General features: G+C 52.6%; 2 protein-coding genes across 7 annotated transcripts in view; one reads left to right on the forward strand and one right to left on the reverse strand.

The window, feature by feature from the left end:
- Positions 1 to 242: 242 nt before the first annotated feature.
- Positions 243 to 13155, reverse strand: DNAAF8 (dynein axonemal assembly factor 8). Its single transcript, XM_008696850.2, has 9 exons — positions 12698 to 13155; positions 10025 to 10198; positions 8694 to 8822; positions 6246 to 6758; positions 4838 to 4952; positions 3426 to 3564; positions 2152 to 2283; positions 1668 to 1781; positions 243 to 899 (listed from the first exon to the last, which is right to left on the reverse strand). Exons 2-9 carry the CDS (start codon positions 10178 to 10180, stop codon positions 617 to 619), a joined length of 1581 nt encoding a protein of 526 aa, XP_008695072.1. The 5' UTR covers positions 10181 to 10198; positions 12698 to 13155; the 3' UTR covers positions 243 to 616.
- Positions 13138 to 16116, forward strand: part of ANKS3 (ankyrin repeat and sterile alpha motif domain containing 3) — a 30104-nt gene continuing 27125 nt past the window's right edge. For 5 of the 6 annotated variants that reach the window (XM_040635374.1, XM_040635375.1, XM_040635378.1 and 2 more), the window contains exons 1-2: positions 13138 to 13266; positions 15795 to 15966. In XM_040635374.1, the coding sequence (XP_040491308.1) occupies positions 15797 to 15966 (170 nt within the window). In that variant the 5' untranslated portion in view covers positions 13138 to 13266; positions 15795 to 15796. Of the gene's footprint in view, positions 13267 to 15794; positions 15967 to 16116 lie in introns of those variants that run through there. The other variant, XM_008696849.2, reaches the window with a different exon arrangement.

Below are 16116 nucleotides of genomic sequence, written 5' to 3' on the forward strand. Positions count from 1 at the left end.
GTCAGGACACTCAGGACTCTATGGAAAGTCAACTCCACCCATACTTCGGAAGGACCCTAAAACAGATGTGTGCCTTTGTATCTTGGTTAAAGAAAAAAGCCTTCAGTCTTCACCACTTTATCAAAGACTCCATTTGGTGTGTGAGAGAGAATGTGTGGTGTGTTCATGTAAGCATATAAAAGAGCAAGCAGCCAGGGAGCCAGAAGAGAAGGCTCAATTCCCTTCCAAGACCCTTTCAGCCCTGAAATTGTCTATGTTTTACTTAAGTTTTAGTTTTAGAAAGAGCTTGCGTGATGGCAATAACAGATGTGCACTAAAGAGAAGAGTGCAGGCTCAGGAGAGAAAACACCGGACAGTCCCACCGTCGGCACGGACCGTGCTCTCCATGGTGTCTGCTTCCCAGGCGCTGTCAGAGGATCTGTCATCATGCTCTGTGTACAACTGTGTTCTGGCATCTTTGCTCTAAGTGCATAGAATGATCTGCCCTGCAGCCTGAAGTGTCTGTGCTGCAGAAGAAGCACCTTTTCACGGAAACAAGGGAGAGCCAGGGGCCTGGGCCTGTGGTTGGAGAATGGAATCCCGCCCAGCTCCTTCTCCGATCTGGTCCTGGAGGCAGCTACAGTTGGCCCAGGGGAGGCACCGGGGCCTCCCTGGCTGTCCCTGGCCCAAGATTGTCACCTAGCGCCCTGGGACCTTCCCCTGGGCGTCTGGCCTGGGTGCTGTGCTGCTCAGCCCAGGCTGGTACATGTTGCTTCCTCCCAGTGGTGGAGCTGGCTTGATCTTCAGGGACCTGAGCCTTCTGGCCACTAGGACCCCCAGTGGCAGGCAGATTGGGCTGAGCCGTCCCCTTCCGAAATGCCCTGAGCTGCTGGAGAAGCTGACTCTTCCCGGTGCAGTCCCTGTGACACAAGAGACGATCAATCAACACCAAGTGGAAACAGACCTCCCCACAGGAAGGGGCCAGAGTGCTTCCAGAAGCGTGTTCCCTGGTTGTCAAGATGGTAAGTGAGAGATTTTGGCGTCTCAGCCCGTGCTGAGTCCCAGGGCATGTCAGCATGTTCAAGGCTTCTGGGAGCACACCCATGTGACACTTCTCAACTCAGATTTTTCTCTTTTTTTTCCTATATGCCTAATCATGTACCACTTTAGGGGAAAAGCTGCATTTGACTCTGACATTCCCAGAGGGTAGAATCCACAGACTTTGCAATTCCAAAAACAATAGATACGGCATATAAATCTCAGTGGCCCCAGGACCAGTGGGGTCTTCTCTGAATGGGACACTGCAATTCTTCCTTCACCCAGGCCTTTCATTTCCAGCCAACAACCACCACTTCATTCCATCCCAACAACTTCTCTTCGCCTCCAGTACTATTAGGAGTAGGGAGCAAATCAATCTGGGGAGCTGTTTTTCAGAAGGAAAGTACTAATCCCTTTTAAGGAGTGAACTAAGGTGTCCTTGGTGATGTTGGGAGGACAGCAGTCCAGGCTGGGGGCCAAGTGGGTTCCCATGGGCCACCTCCTAGATCTCCCCCCCTCACCCACACAAGCTGGCCCTGTGGGTGCAGGACAGAGCTGAAAGCACAAATGTTCAGTGTGCCAGGCTGAGGGCTTGCTGTGGAAAGCAGAGATGGGACGTCCTCAGGGGGTGGGAGCCTCTTGGTGGTTACCGTAGCCGCCGGAAGGAAGGACTGTCCTGCTCGGCTGGGCCCTCCTGGTGTCCGAGAGCCACTGTCTCCTCTTCCTCCTCCTCACTGTCAGAGGAGCTGGAGCTGAGGCTGGAGCTGGAGGAGAGGAAAGCTGGCTTCACGGGATGTGCCCCGGGCCACCCAGGCCTCCCTGTTGATGCAAGGCCACTGGGATTTCCTGCCGAGTGGTGGAGGGACACACCCCAGGGCGATGTACCAAAGCCCAGGCTCTGTTTGCTTAGAGCTCCACCTGGGTTCTTCCCTCCCTGCGGGGAAAGCCTGCTGATGGGACCAAGCGGGATTGTCTGCCAGGCTCAGCTCCCAGCGAAAAGCACTTCACTGAGCGGTGCTCTGGGACTGGCCCACACCAGCGTGACTCCCACGTGTCCGAGCCCCTGCTCCTCCTGAGGCCAATGGGAGCACTGCAAAGCAGGGCTGTCACCACTCCCAGTACCTTTCCACCGACCTGGGGTCTGATGGCTCTGAGGGCCGCAGATCAATGAAGATGGTGGGAGGCTCTGCTGGGCTCCTTAGCTGCCGGCTCTTGGCCAGTGTCAGGCCCAGCTCAGCCTGGAAGCCTGGCTCCCTCGGAACAGATCTGAGATGAGAGAGCAGGGCTTTCTGAGTCACGTCTGGGTGATTACGGTGTGACCTGAGGTAGGTCCTGTAAATGCACCTGCTCTTTTGCTCTTCAGAACAACCCTCAAGATTTGGCCAGCGCTGATCAACTGGACTGTCCATGGTGACTGAAATGTTCTGTATCTCTGCTTCCCAGTGTGGTAGCCACTTGCCACAAGTAGCTATTTAAATTTACTTGTAAGCTAATTACAAGTAAATTTAAAAATAAAATAAATTTTAAAAATTCATTTCCTCAGTTGCACCAGCCACGTTCCAAGAGTTCAGTAACCATGTGTGGCCAGTGGCTACCGACTGGACAGTACGGGTCTAGACATTGCTTTTTCTTTTCCTTTTTTTTTTTTTTAAAGACTTGAGAGAGCGAGCACAAGGGGGGTGGGAAGGAGCAGAGGGAAAGGGAGAAGAGAAGCACATTCTCCTCTGAGTGTGGAACCCAAGATCATGACCTGAGCCAAAACCAAGAGTTGGTCACTCAACTGACTGAGCCACCCAGGCATCCCTAGATATTTCTATTGGTCACTGGGTTGCCAGGAACAGAAGCCCACTCCAACTAGCTTGGGTGAAAAGGAGAATTCACTGGCTCTCAGATTCCTAAAGTGCGGGAAGCTAGGTTTTAAGGGATCCCAGTGCCCTGTGCCCACCTCTCCCCTCCAGTTTCAGTGTTTCTCACTACAGCTGGCCTTTCTCTGCCTTCCCACTCGCACCCAGAGACAGGGAGATTGGAAATTCTCACAGAAAGGCTCTGATTGGCCTGGCTCAGCTCAGACTCCAGGACTGACATAATTAACAGTGGCCAGAGGGGCAGGGTCCTACTCTGGGGGAGCCATGTGGATGGTGAAGGGAGGGTTCCCTGGGGGTGTGAAGAGCAGGTGCTTTGCGGCTTGAGTCCCAGCTCTGCCATGTATGGCCTGGGTAAGCCAACCTCTGAGCCTCAGTTTCTCCTTCTATAAAATGGAGATAATTGCAGCACCAACCTGATCAGATTCTTGAGATGAAATGAGAACTATACATCAAGTGCCCCACCCAGGGTAGACCTGGTTCACGCTGCAAGGCCGTGGCCAGTTCCAGAGAGAGGACAGGGGCTCTGGCTGGCAGACGTCTCACCTGCTCCTGGCCTCCTGCCGCATGGTGTCCTGGGGTGTGTCGGCAGGCACCCTCCAGGCAGAAGGGGCTCTGGACTGTGTGGCGCACAGAAGAATGAGCTGTTCCATGAGCCTGTCCTGGCTGTTTGACAGGGGGTGGTCTGATGGGAAAGCAGGGAGGCTGCTGAGCGGGGACACCCACGGTGTGACTGCCAGCAGCCTGAGCCTTAGGACCCTTTGGACTCCCCTGTGTGGATCTACCTCTCTGTGCACCCCCTCTGCCACTCACAGCCCTTTATGAGGACCCCACCTCCCGCTCCGCAGGACCAGGGGAGTGATAAGTACGCAAGCCCCGTAAGGTAGGTTTACCTCACTTCCTCACCCCCCAGTCCCACTCGTCAGAGGGAACCATAATGAACAGGATTATCCTCTACAGATTTTTTTTCACTAAATAGATTTTGTCGTTCCGTGTTAATACACATAGATTCTCTTCATTGAGCTCTGGAGCATTCTGTGGTGTGACGGATTTAGCTTGGCTCCTATTGAATATTGAATAGGGGTCATTTCCGAATTTTCACAATCATTAACAGTGGTGTAACGAACATCCGTAAATACACATCTTTACCCACTGGGGTGTGTGTTTGGGATAGATTTTAGCAGTGGAATGAGTGGATCAAAGGCTTATATGGCTTTAAGTAGAGAATGGATTCTGCCACATCACCCTCCAAAAAGGGTGTATCGGTTCCAGCGCCCAGCCCTGCCCGGCCTTAGAGGAGGGACGGTTTCTCCACACGCTGCTGTAAGGCTTTAAATTACAAACAAAACCACGTGGAAACAGCACCAGCGGCTATCAGCCACAGAGGAGGTGTGCTCTGGAATTGGAGCCTGGAATCCCCACACCTCCTTGCTCTTTGCCTCCCTCAGATCAGCTTCTACTCCCTTTGTGGCCCAGGGTGGCTGGAGAGGGGAAGAGGAGCTTTCCTCTTATTTACAGAACTGCCCAGAGCAAGGGCACAAATGCAATAAATCACATCCCTGGCTTTCTCGTCAGTGGGGAGGTCAGTGGAGGCAGGGTGTGCTTAGCGGCCAGCTAAAGGAGCACAAATGGCAGATTGCTTTGCTCTAAGAAAGAGGAAGGCCCAAGGAGGTGGGCAGGAGGGAAAGTTGTGAGTCAAGGGTAGGGACCTGTCTGAAGGCCCCTCTGTCCTATCTGCAGGGCCTCCTTCACATCCCGACACCCAGTAGGTCATATACATATAATGAGTGGATGAATGGATGGAAGTTTCCACGGACTGGCACCTACGTGTTTGGGACCATGAGGGCTGAGCAACAGAGAGGACAGGGTGGGCTGCAGGGCTGACCCTATTTTATTGAGAGGACCCGGAAGGAGCTGCTTGTGGGGATGTATTTGGGTCCTGGAATTCAAGGTCAAACCTCGGGCCAGGCGGTCAGCTGCCCACCACGAGGCTCTAGGTGCGTGATCTCCCCTGTCGCCTTCTTGCCCTGCCAGACTCTGAAGGATGTGATCCAAATCCCACTCTTCAAGTTCCTGAAATAATTAAAGCAGTGATTACGAGGCAGCCACAGGGTCCTGGTGGCGGGAGTGCCCGATTCCACAGCTGCTGTGACCAACGGAGGCCATCGTGGGTTGATGTGGGTTAGAAACCCCCAGGGTTTAGGTGCCTTCCCACCTGAGCACTCTCTCACCCACACCTCCTGCCATGGCCTTCCTACGCCTTTTTTGAGCAGGACTTTTGTTTTTTTGGTACAAACACTGTTGGGCCTGGAAACCCAGTGTCGTCTTAGGCTCCTTAGGTTCATACAGGTGTAGGGCTGGGAGGTTTAAACGTTCTGCTCTATGAAGGAACAGGTTGTTCTGGGCTGGTGCTGTCACAGGAGGACTTGGAGGAGAGTGCTGGGGGCTCCTGGCTGTGACGAGAGGAGGGAGGAAGTTAAGTAGGAATTGGTGTTTCTTGTGGACCCTCTTGCAACTCCTTCAGCCCTAGAGGTGAGTGAAAACAAGTGTTTTGGGGCAAGCAGACAGGAAAGACTGGCTTACTTCAACAGCAGTCGAGAAGAATAAAATTGATAAAAATGACCTTCATGTGCAACCTGATGCCAGTTTTCTCTCCGTTAAGAAAATTATCAAAATTTGCAAATAAGGCAAAAAGGAATTGCACGATGTTTAAATGTCATGCTGGAGCTTTTCTGACGAGCCCACCTCCCTGGGGGCGGTAATTTGGTTTCCACAGGCGTCCAGGGCCTCACCTATGTCACAACTTTGTAAAACAGACACAGGTGCAGTGGTTTTCTCTGTCCCGTGGAGACGATAACCCCAGAGGTAACCCACACACCCACTGACACAGGCATGACTGCCCGCTGAAGGACCTGGGACCATGGGCTTAGGGGCCTAAGGTCGTTGCTGTAGACTAAATGTCTGTGTCCCTCCAAAATTCACAGGTTGAAATCCTCACCCCTAGTGCAATGGTGTTTGGGAGGTGGGGCTGTTGGGAGGTGATTACTAGGTCAGGAAGGTGGAGCTCTTATAAAAGAGGCCCAGAGAGCTTCCTTGCCCCTTCTACACGAGGACCCGGCCAGAAGATGCCATCTGTGAGCCTGGAAACAGGCTCTCACCAGACATCAAATGTGCCAGTGCTGTGGTCCTAGACTCCCCAGTCTCTAGAGCTGTGAGAGATTAATTTCTGGGGTTTAAGCCCCCCTAGTCTATGAGAGTTTGTCACAGCAGCCCAGATAGACTAGGCCAGATGTAGTGGGCCAGGCCTCAGGTTAGCCACCGTGCAAGGGACCCCTCTGAGGTAGCGCAGGCTAGGGGGTTGCCTACCTTGAGGGAGAGCACTGGAGGCCCTTCCCGGGGCCTCTCTGGGGGCATTTCTGGTCTCAGACCTGCTGCTGCCATGGCACAGGGCACCTCCTTCACTGGACTTTGCTCACTGCAGGCTGGGTCCCGGGCATCCCAGGTAACCTTATGGAGTATGTCCTTCTCAATCATCCTCCTTCTCTCCCTTCGGAGGGCTCTGCGGTCTGTGGAGTCTGTGCCCCGGTGGGCTTGTGAGCCAGCGTCCAGGGGTTCTGTTTTCGGGTCACCCTCCCAGGGGGAGAAGGTGGCTTCTCCATGTGGCCCCCGGGGAGGACCCTGGGTGTCGAAGGACACAGCCCCATGGTTGCCTTCCTGCCACGTGGGGGTGTCCTCGGGCACCTGAAGAAGGGAACTGGCCTCACCACAGCTCTCTACAGGCCCACCAGGATCCCCGCCTTGCACAGAGGCAGCCCCCTTTGTCTTTGCGGCCCACTCCTTCCAGGGTTCTGCAGTGAGTTCCGCAGGCACCACACCGGGCTGTGGAGAAAACAGATGTCCTTAGCATCCTCAAAAACATACTTCGGGAATTTTTAAGTCTGTGGTAGTAAAATATGTATGTGACCTAACATTTGCTATTTTCACCAGTTTTAAATGTGTCATTCAGTGGCATTAAGTACATTCACAATGTGCAACCGTCGTCACCGCTGTCTATTTCCAAAGCTTTTTTATCAGCCCGCAGGGGCTGTGCCTCCCCGCCCCCAGCCACCAGTAACCTCCGGTCTACTTTCTGTCTCTGTGGCTTTGCCTATTCTAGATACTTCATGTAAGTGGACTCCTACAGTATTTGTCCTTTTGTGTCCTTGCTTAGCTTGGTGTTTCCAAGGTCCACTGAGGCAGTGGCATGTGTCAGTACTTGGTTCCCTTTCACGGACTGCATACTGTTCCATTGTATGGATACACCACGTTTTGTCCGTCCATTTTGTTTGTTGATGGATACTTGGGTGGTTTCTACCTTTTGGCCACACAGCTCTTAACAGGTGGACAAGAAGAAAGCCAGGCCTTTTGACTCCAGAGCAAGCCCACAGCCTCTGCCCCCATGAGTTGGTGCAGGCTGTCCCATCCAAACGGGAAAAAAAAAATTCTCCAGAAGAGTCGCCAAGGTAGTAGTAGAAATGAAGAAAACACGAGATAAATCCATGTGGACGTTGCCGCACCTGCACTAACCAGAGTCTTGGCAGCCCTGGGAGTTTCTCCTGCTTGGGGTTTACTTCTAGGCACAGCTGGGTGAGTGGGTGATGTCTGTCACGGTGATGGGTAGGAGACATGCCCTGCCTGGTTCTATCAGATGACCCTGGGTCAGTCAGTGCTTGCACTGAGAAGTACAGACTGCCAGCACATAACCACTCTGCCCAAACCAGCACGGACAGACTTGACCAGACTCTAGCAAGGCTTCCAGCAGCATACGGCTAGGATGACCCCAGCCCTGCCCGAGAAAGCTCAATGCTGCAGGGAGAATCTAGTGTTTGTTCCAGCCAACAGCTGACCTCCCTTTCTTAGAGCATTTACTAAAAAGGGTTTATTATTGTGAGTAATACCCTTATAACCGAGAAGCACCTGTCATGGGCCTGAGAGCCATTCCTTTGGAAGGACCTGGCCTCTGTCTCCCTTCTCCGTGGGAGGCTAGACTGCTGACTTCCATAACTGCCAGCAACACACCTCCTGGCCCGGTCACACCCACACTGACGGGCTCTCTGTGACCGTTCACCACCCTGACTCTTGTGGGCCCTGCTCTCCCCCTCCCTCCTTCTCCCTTTAACACCCCAGTCACCCTGCACAAACCAGACGGAGCTCAGCTCTTTCCCCTGCTGTCACCAGTTGCCAAATAAAGTCGGTTTTCATGGCTTTGAATGTCTGACTCTGTTGGTCTTTGACAATATCCCCCATTCCCCTGGTTAATGAGTGACCACTAGTTGTAATAGTTACAACGGAGCTAAACCAGTCTCCTGGAGCTTTTAACAAGAGCCAAACAGGACTGACCAGTTGGGGACCTGCACAGTGATGAAAGCCTATTGACGGATTCTATTTATAAAGGCAGCAATTAATTTTAAGCACCAAGCCATTAATTTTAGATAGAGTTTTTGGTCTCTGGAAGTGGGAAGACAAGAAAATGGGAAAATTTACTCTGATGGTTGGCGATGACTAACTATGATACTTAGTCATAGGGTGTGCTGTGGTGTTTCCTAATTGTTTCTCGCGTTCACCTCGCCTCTCCAGCTAGGGGCACCTTCTTACCTCTGAATCCCCACTGCCACCCTTATTAAATCAACAAATGTTTAGGGAGTGCTGGGGTTTTAACCTCTTTGACCCCCACTGATGTTAGGGTCTAGTGAGAGTATGGACACCCACACCCATAACCCATTCTGCCCACAGGGTCCCAGCGTCATGGATCCCCAGAGCCTGCCTCCTACAGACCTCAGGAGACCCATCGACCGTAGCAAGCCAGGCCCTGGCAGGGTCTTCAGCCAGCTCCTCTGACAAGTCTGGGATCAGGGCAGTTTGATCTCGCTGGAAGATGAACAGCTCCTCTGCCCCGCAGTCTGACTGTGGACAAACGAGAGGACTTTTGGATTCCAGGGCAGTGGCAGAGCCAGAAGGGCTTCAGGTTCCACCCCCCCTTGCCCTGCTGCTCAGGAGTGATCTGGGGAGATTAGTTTTCTGCCAGAGGCCCTTGCCCTAGCTGGTTCCTGCCACTGCTTTAGAAAAGGGCTCGGCCGCACAATCTTGTAAAAGTGAGATGCACGGCTCCCGGTTCTGCACAGACCTGCTGCCCCCTAAGACCTTGCACATAACAGGTACTCAGTTAATACCCAGCATTGAATGAACAGGGCAGCGAGGTGGTAGCTGAAAGAAGAGCCCAGCTCTCCCCCTGCCCTTCAACCTTCAGCCAACACTTAAATGACACAGAGCCTTGGTGCCTCTAAGGGGAGAGGGGACACTTAAGTCCCCAGCTCACCTCACTAGGATATCTGAGGGTGAGAGCAAACGAGGCTGGAGACATGACAAGGTACTGGGGTCACATTATCTACTCTCCGTTAGCCTTGCCACACACTGGAAGATTCCCCAAGGCCCAGGCAGCTGTGTTGTGCTCATCTTTGCAGGTATCCCTGGTAGCACCCGAACCCGACGGGCTACTTCTATCACCCCTGAGCCTTCTTGAAATGCCTTCCTGCACCTGTGTGTTGGGCACCCACTACTAAGGAGCTCCTGCCCGGTGCCTTCTTTACCTTTCACCATCAGTAGGGGCGCTGTCACGTCTTATGCGTGCGCACGTGCCCACTCTCCACTATGTGGAGTTGCTGGTACAGCTCATTTAAGACTGAATTCAGAGTCACTTTTGTCACCCAGTGTTCTCCATTCAGTGTTCAATGTTAGTCAGTAGAAACTAGAAACACAATTACCATCACCGCGAGGCAGGGTCTGCCAGGTGCATAACATTACAGAGCGCTTCTTGTTCTTGAAAAGGCAAAATAGGCTCCATTAATGTTTGTTCAATGAATGCATGCTACCATTTCAATGCATCATGATATGCTCTTGGAGGAATTCTCCACTCATGGTTTGGGGTCACTGAAATGGCCCATGAGGATGCCAAGTACCAATAAATGTATTCAGAGAACAAAAACCGGATTATGACAAACACAGAAGCTGATAAGCTCTAAAGCTGTTCATGGGTCAGCATCATGTTTGCCATGGGAAGAAAGGGCAGTCAGGGCCTAGGAAGACATGGGAAGAAGGCGCTTGCTTACCAAGGAGGAATCTGAGTCCAGACACGGGAGCTGCTCCCTGACGGCCTCAAGGATGGCATCCCAGGGCCCTGTCTGGGAGGCCCAGCAAGGTGAGGACTCCTCATCTTTGTCCTGGGATGCCATGAGGGCCCAGGCTCCAGGGGTGCTTCTTAGCATGCCATCATCCAAGCAGCCCTGCAGGGGACACAGGGTGAAGTGAGAGGGTACTGGGGCCAAGGGTCAAGAGCTCAGGGTGGGGCTGGGGGGAGGGCTGCCCTTTTTTTTTATTTTTTAATTTTTTTATTTGACAGACAGAGACAGTCAGAGAGAGAGGGAACACAAGCATGGGGAGTGGGAGAGGAAGAAGCAGGCTCCCAGCGGGGCAGGGAGCCTGATGCGGGGCTCAATCCCAGGACTCCGGAATCACTCCCCAGGCCGAAGGCAGACGCTTAACAACTGAGCCACCCAGGCGCCCCAGGGCTGCCTTTTCAAAGCACCTACCACACTGTGGGGGATGAAAACAGACTCCCAGACCTTCCACTTGGTTTCCCTTCTGGTTCTGTGGGTTCCTGTTCCTGTCAGTCACTGTGCCCTCATCGTGTGTGTGGTGCAGGTGGAGCCCAGATACACAGCTGACACTTAAGCAACACGGGGTTGAGCTGCACCCATCTACTTGTATGCAGATTTTCTTCTATACATATAGTTCAGTACTGTAAATGTATTTTCTCATGATTTTCTTAACATTTTCTTTCCTCTAGCTTACTTTATGTGGGAATACAATATATAATACATTTACAAAATATGTCTTCATCGACTAATTATGTTATCGGTTAGGCTTTCAATCAACAGTAGGCTATTAGTAGCTAAGTTTTGGGGGAGTCAAAAGTTGTATGTGGAGGGGTGCCTGGCTTGCTCAGTCGGTAGAGCATGTCACGCTTGATTGCGGGTTTGTAAGTTTTGAGTTCCACATTGGGTACAGAAATTACTCAAAAATAAAATCTTTGCGGGGGACACCTGAGTGGCTCAGTCGGTTGAGTCTGCCTTCAGTTCAGGCCATGATCCTGGGGTCCTGGGATAGAGTCCCTCATCCGGCTCCTTGCTCAGCGGAGAGCCTGCTTCTTCCTCTGCCCAATCTTTTTTCAAAGATTTTATTTATTTGTCAGAGAGAGAAAGAGAGCAAGAGCGGGGGGGGGCAGGGGGTGGGGGCAGTGGCGGAGGGGCAGAGGGACAGGGAGAAGCAGGCTCCCTGCTGAGCAAGGAGCTCCCTGTAGGACTCTACCCCAGGACCTGGGATCATGACCTGAGCCGAAGGCAGACACTTAACTGAGCCACCCGAAGGCAGATGCTTAACCGACTGAGCCCCTTAAAAATGAAATCTTAAAAAAAGTGCATGTGGATTTTGACTGCGTGGGGGGTCGGCACCCCTAGCCCCTGTGTTGTTCAAGGGTCAAACTGTATGTAGATATATATAGTGGGATGTAACAATTTATATACATATGTAGGTATATGTATATGATAAATGGAATTTGTGAGTATGATATACAGACTATGTAAACTATATCCCACACAACATAGATAGTATTATTATCTGCATTTTACAGACTCAGAGAAGTTATGTTGTTAGTAAATAGCAAAGACAGAATTTTTATCAAAGTTAGAGGGGATTTCAAGCCCCACTACAATTTACTGCCCCCTTACACAGGAATAGACATTTTGGAGTCCCCAGGAGATATTTTTGGGTCACCACTCAGATTAACCCCCTCTACCCAGGCATTTAACCAGACCCCTCCCCCTCTCGTATCCCAGAGTCTAACAGGAGAAAGCCTGGTCCCTCAGGGGTCAAGGTGGCTTTAGGAATGTGGGATGATGTACTTCAGAGCCAGTGTCTGGACATCCCTTGCAGCGCCAGAGGCCACTGTGCGTAGGTAATGGGAAGAGAGCACACAGGCCCTAGCCGTGTCTGGCTAATACCCCATCAGGGTAGCCGCAGGAGATGTGAGTGGTGGGGTACTTGCTGCTTCTGTGCTTACCGAAGCTGAAGCAGGAGCTTGGTGCACCCTGAACTGTGAACAGCAGGGTGGGGCTGTAAGTCATACACACAAAAGGGGATGTGTTTTTGGAAACAGGGCTCTGTAGGGCAGATTGTAGGACAACAGAATCACGGAGATGAAGGCGGCTACCAGCGACTAGGTTCTTCTAGGTAGGCAAGGCAACAGGGGAGGGAAAGGCACTACAGGCTGCGGGAAGAGCAGATACAGTGGCTCAGAGGAGCGAAAACTGCCCAAAAGGTTGGGGGAAGAAGGTATCCGTTGCTGGAATATGCGGTGAAAATGAACCAGATAGCGCAGGGTCCTGAACGCCCAGGTGAGGACATCGGCTCATCCGGCGGACTAGGGTTAACATCTAACGCTAAGCCAAAGAGCCCCGGCAGTCTCCTCCGAATCCTGGCGCCGTCTCCATGTCCGTTTCTTGGCTGCAGCCCGTTAGCCCCGCCCCCCTCCAGCCCGGGGGCGCCCTGTTGTTATGACAACCAGACGCCAACGGCCTCCCGGGTCAGCCTTTTAAAATTCTAAAGCTGGGAAACAGGAAAACACTTCGCCCGTCTTCCCACCCACCCCCACTCCCCGTTTCCCGCCGTCCTGTCCAAATCCCGACCTGCAGGTTCGCAGCCGCGGCAGGCCCGAGGCCACTCACCTCAAGCCTCCGCCTCCCCTCTCTGCGCGGTCCTGACAGGGCTATAAACAGTCCCCAGTGCGTCCCTCCGGACTCGCTCGGCCCCTCGGGCCGCGGCGCGACTACTGAAGCTGTCACGGCCTTCAGAATTCCCCCTCGGCAGAGTCTTAGATTACTGGACTGCCAACCGCACTTTTCCCCCTGCTCCTCTTTCGGGACTTGGCGCGTCCTGCCTCCCTTGAAACAGGATTGGCTCCCCCGGCCAGGGGAGGGGCGGGGCAGGGCGAACTCCCCCTGTTCATTGGCTGCTGTGGGCGTCACACAGCGAGCCGGGCGAGCTGACCGGAAGGTTCGGGTGCGGGACGGACGAATTGCACGGCGGCGCCGAGAGCTGCCCCGCGGCCCAGCGAGCGTCCCGGCGTGCTCCGCGCCTCCCGCAACCACTTCCGGGGCGGGAGCGGGGCCGCAGCGTCCGGGCGCTGCGGCGGCATCCCGCGCGGAGGGAGCCCGGGCGTGCGTGGCGGCGAGGAAGTTCCTGAGGGAGTGCGGCGGCGACAGCGTCGGCGGCGGCTGCCCCGGACCCAGCGCAGGTAGGCTCCCTGGTGGCCGGGCCCCCAGCCTGGTGCCGGCACGTGCAGCCAGCCTGCGGGGCCCGGCGCCAGACTGCTCGGCCTTGCCGCTTGCTCGCCGCGTGAGCGTCTGACTGCGCTTCCGCTTTTGCAGCCGTGCGGCTGGGACGACAGAGCCACGTGCCGTGTAGGGTTACCGGGAGGAGGCGTCAAGGGACGTCAGTGCAGTCGGGGCTCGGGGTGTTCCCGAAGGACCCTCCCCAGGGCCTGAGAACCAGGGTGGGAACCCCGGTCCCCGCGAAAGGCACACGCGCCGAGACTTCCTCTCTGTAGGCGTGGCGGCCGACCACCAGCGTCATTATTTTTTAGTTAAGATTTTTGGGTTAAAGGAACGGCCACTGAGCGAGTATACAAATACATGGATGAGCATAATTGTTTTACTCATAACAAATACCCCATCATTGTAGAGTATGTGGCATGTGGTGGGGTGGTAAAGGAAGTAGCAGTAGCTTTATGGCCACTTGGCATCCGAGTTCTCCCCACCTAGGCTCCTTGAGCCGGGTCTGGCTGTGATTGCCGCCCACCCTGCAGGTGTCAGCTGTGTGACCCTTCAGTGATGGGAGAGACCATCTGGGCTCCACCCTGGAGGAGGCATTTGGAGTAGAAGAGACACACCCATAGAAGGCTTGAGGGGTGTATTGAAAGGGGCTCTGAGCTGGTGCTCAACTTATTTGGGTTCTTATCCAGTATTTATTGGCCAGGATTGTTCAGGTTGGGGTTTTTCACCTGCAAAGTGAGAAAGCTGGTTGATCTCAGGCCCCGTGGGTGTGAGGAGGTGGTGGTACCAGAAAGCAGGGCTTTGCTCTGAACTTGGTTACCTACAGCCCCCCTCACATGTACACATACTGTGGCCAAGGGCTTACGCATTCTTTGTCCCCCAAATTGGTGGCTTGTTGGTTGGTTGGCTATCTCATCTGTTACCTGGAGCTTGGAAGCATTCTTTAGTAAAGACTGAGGTCCTAATGGCATATGTGAATTGCTGGGGCACTTTTAGGCCATCTAAATGGACCTGACCTTTGTTTTCTCCTTTTCTCTCTTTTCTATATTTGCTTCCTTGTTCTTTCCACCCATGATAGAGTAGGATACAAATGTTATTCTTGGACCTAAAGGTTCTTATAGGAAGCTAAGGGCTTGGCATCGATTTGGTTAGGATTCCCAGGATAAGGGACTGTCATAATCATAGACTTCTCATCCTGGTGGTGTTGCATCTCTGGGAAAGTTCCATCACCCCACAGATTTTTACCAGTCTGTAATCCCCCCCATCCCCACCCACCATCTCTCCCACTTTCAAGGAGTTCATAGGTGGATTCCTACTCAATTAACATTTGTTGAACACCAATCACATCCTAGTTTCTGTGCTGGGACTTTCTTTTCAAGATTTATTTGTTTAAAAATTTTTTTTCTTAAAGATATTTATTTGAGAGAGAGAAAGTGAGAGAGAGAGAGAGAGAGAGAGAGAGAGAGATCATGAGCAGGGAGGAAGGGTAGAGGGAGAAGCAGACACCCTGCCAAGCAGGGAGCCCGATGTGGGGCTTGATCCCAGGACTCTGGGATCATGACCTGAGCCGAAGGCAGATGCTTAATCGACTGAACCACCCAGGTGCCCTATTTGTTTAAAATTTTTATACAGTAAAATCCACTCATTTAGTGTTTGGGTCTATGAGGTTTGATTAATGCTGATCAATCAAGATACAGAACAACTATGTTACCCCCAAATTTCCTCTTGCTGTCCCTTTGTAATTCCCCTATTCCTAATCCCTGGTACCACTGATCTGTCCTCCAGCCCTTCCATTTTGTTTTCTCTAAAATGTCATATAAATGAACTCATACAGTAGGTAGGCTTTGAGTCTGGCTTCTGTTTGCACAGTTGTGTTTGAGATTCGTTCGTATGTTATGCATATCAACTGTTCCTTCTGCTTATTACTAGCGTTCCATCATATGCTATTCTACCATTTATTTATCCATTTTTCCATGTGTTTTAACAGCAGCCCTTTGAGCTATGTCCCCGTTAGACAGCAAGGAACTAGGGGCTAGAGATGTTAAATAGCAGAGCTGGATTTTGATATAACTCCCAAGTCTAGGGTTCTTTCCCACCACACCCAGGAGGTGATTTGGTCCAGTGACTCAGTTAGCATTTCTTGACTGCCCATCCAAGAGGTTGTCAGGCTTCCTGAGTTGCTGGAGAATTGCCTTTGCTGAACTGGGGCCTGAGGACTGATGAAGGAAAGTATACACCGCAGTGTGTGACTTACTATATATGCTCCTCTTTTTCTATCTGGTGACGAGCTCACCAGTATTAGCAGGATGGAGCTGCCCAAAGCCATATAGTATTTAATGAAAATTTTCTAAGTCTGTCCCAGCTGTTGACTGCATCGAGTCTGCTAGGGTAGTGACATAGTGGCCTACTGTAGATAGGAGTGCGACCACCCTGTTTCACTCCCTGGAACAATCAGGAAGGAAAGACCTAACCTCTGGGTTTCCCTCCACAGTGATGTCGGAGCTCAGCGATGAAGCCAGTGAGCCAGAACTCCTGAACCGCAGCTTGTCCATGTGGCATGGGCTGGGAGCTCAGGTCAGCAGGGAGGAGCTGGCCGTCCCGTTGGATCTTCACACAGCTGCTTCCATCGGCCAGTATGAAGTGGTGAAGGAATGTGTGCAGCGGTAAGAGATCTTGGGGAATGTTCCTTCTGCTTAAATTTTGTGTACTGTCTCTGTGGCTTCAGATCCCAGGCAGAGCTGTCAGTAAGCTCATGGCGTCTCGCACAGTCGTAGATATTTCATGCACACAGATCAATCCCTGTATCTCTCACA

Source organism: Ursus maritimus, unplaced genomic scaffold, assembly GCF_017311325.1.
Source record: "Ursus maritimus isolate PB19 unplaced genomic scaffold, ASM1731132v1 scaffold_2, whole genome shotgun sequence".
In the NCBI taxonomy this organism is placed as follows: Eukaryota; Metazoa; Chordata; class Mammalia; order Carnivora; family Ursidae; genus Ursus; species Ursus maritimus.

What these genes read in the sequence shown, in the direction of transcription:
- DNAAF8 (XM_008696850.2), bottom strand. Translation starts at nt 10,180, where the DNA reads ATGCTAAGAAGCACCCCTGGAGCCTGGGCCCTCATGGCATCCCAGGAC. An exon ending in AGCTGACCGCCTGGCCCGAG is followed by an intron (nt 3,565 to 4,837) that starts GTTTGACCTTGA and finishes CTTTCCCATCAG; the next exon opens with ACCACCCCCTGTCAAACAGC. An exon ending in TCAGAGCCATCAGACCCCAG is followed by an intron (nt 1,782 to 2,151) that starts GTCGGTGGAAAG and finishes CCTCTCCTCCAG; the next exon opens with CTCCAGCCTCAGCTCCAGCT.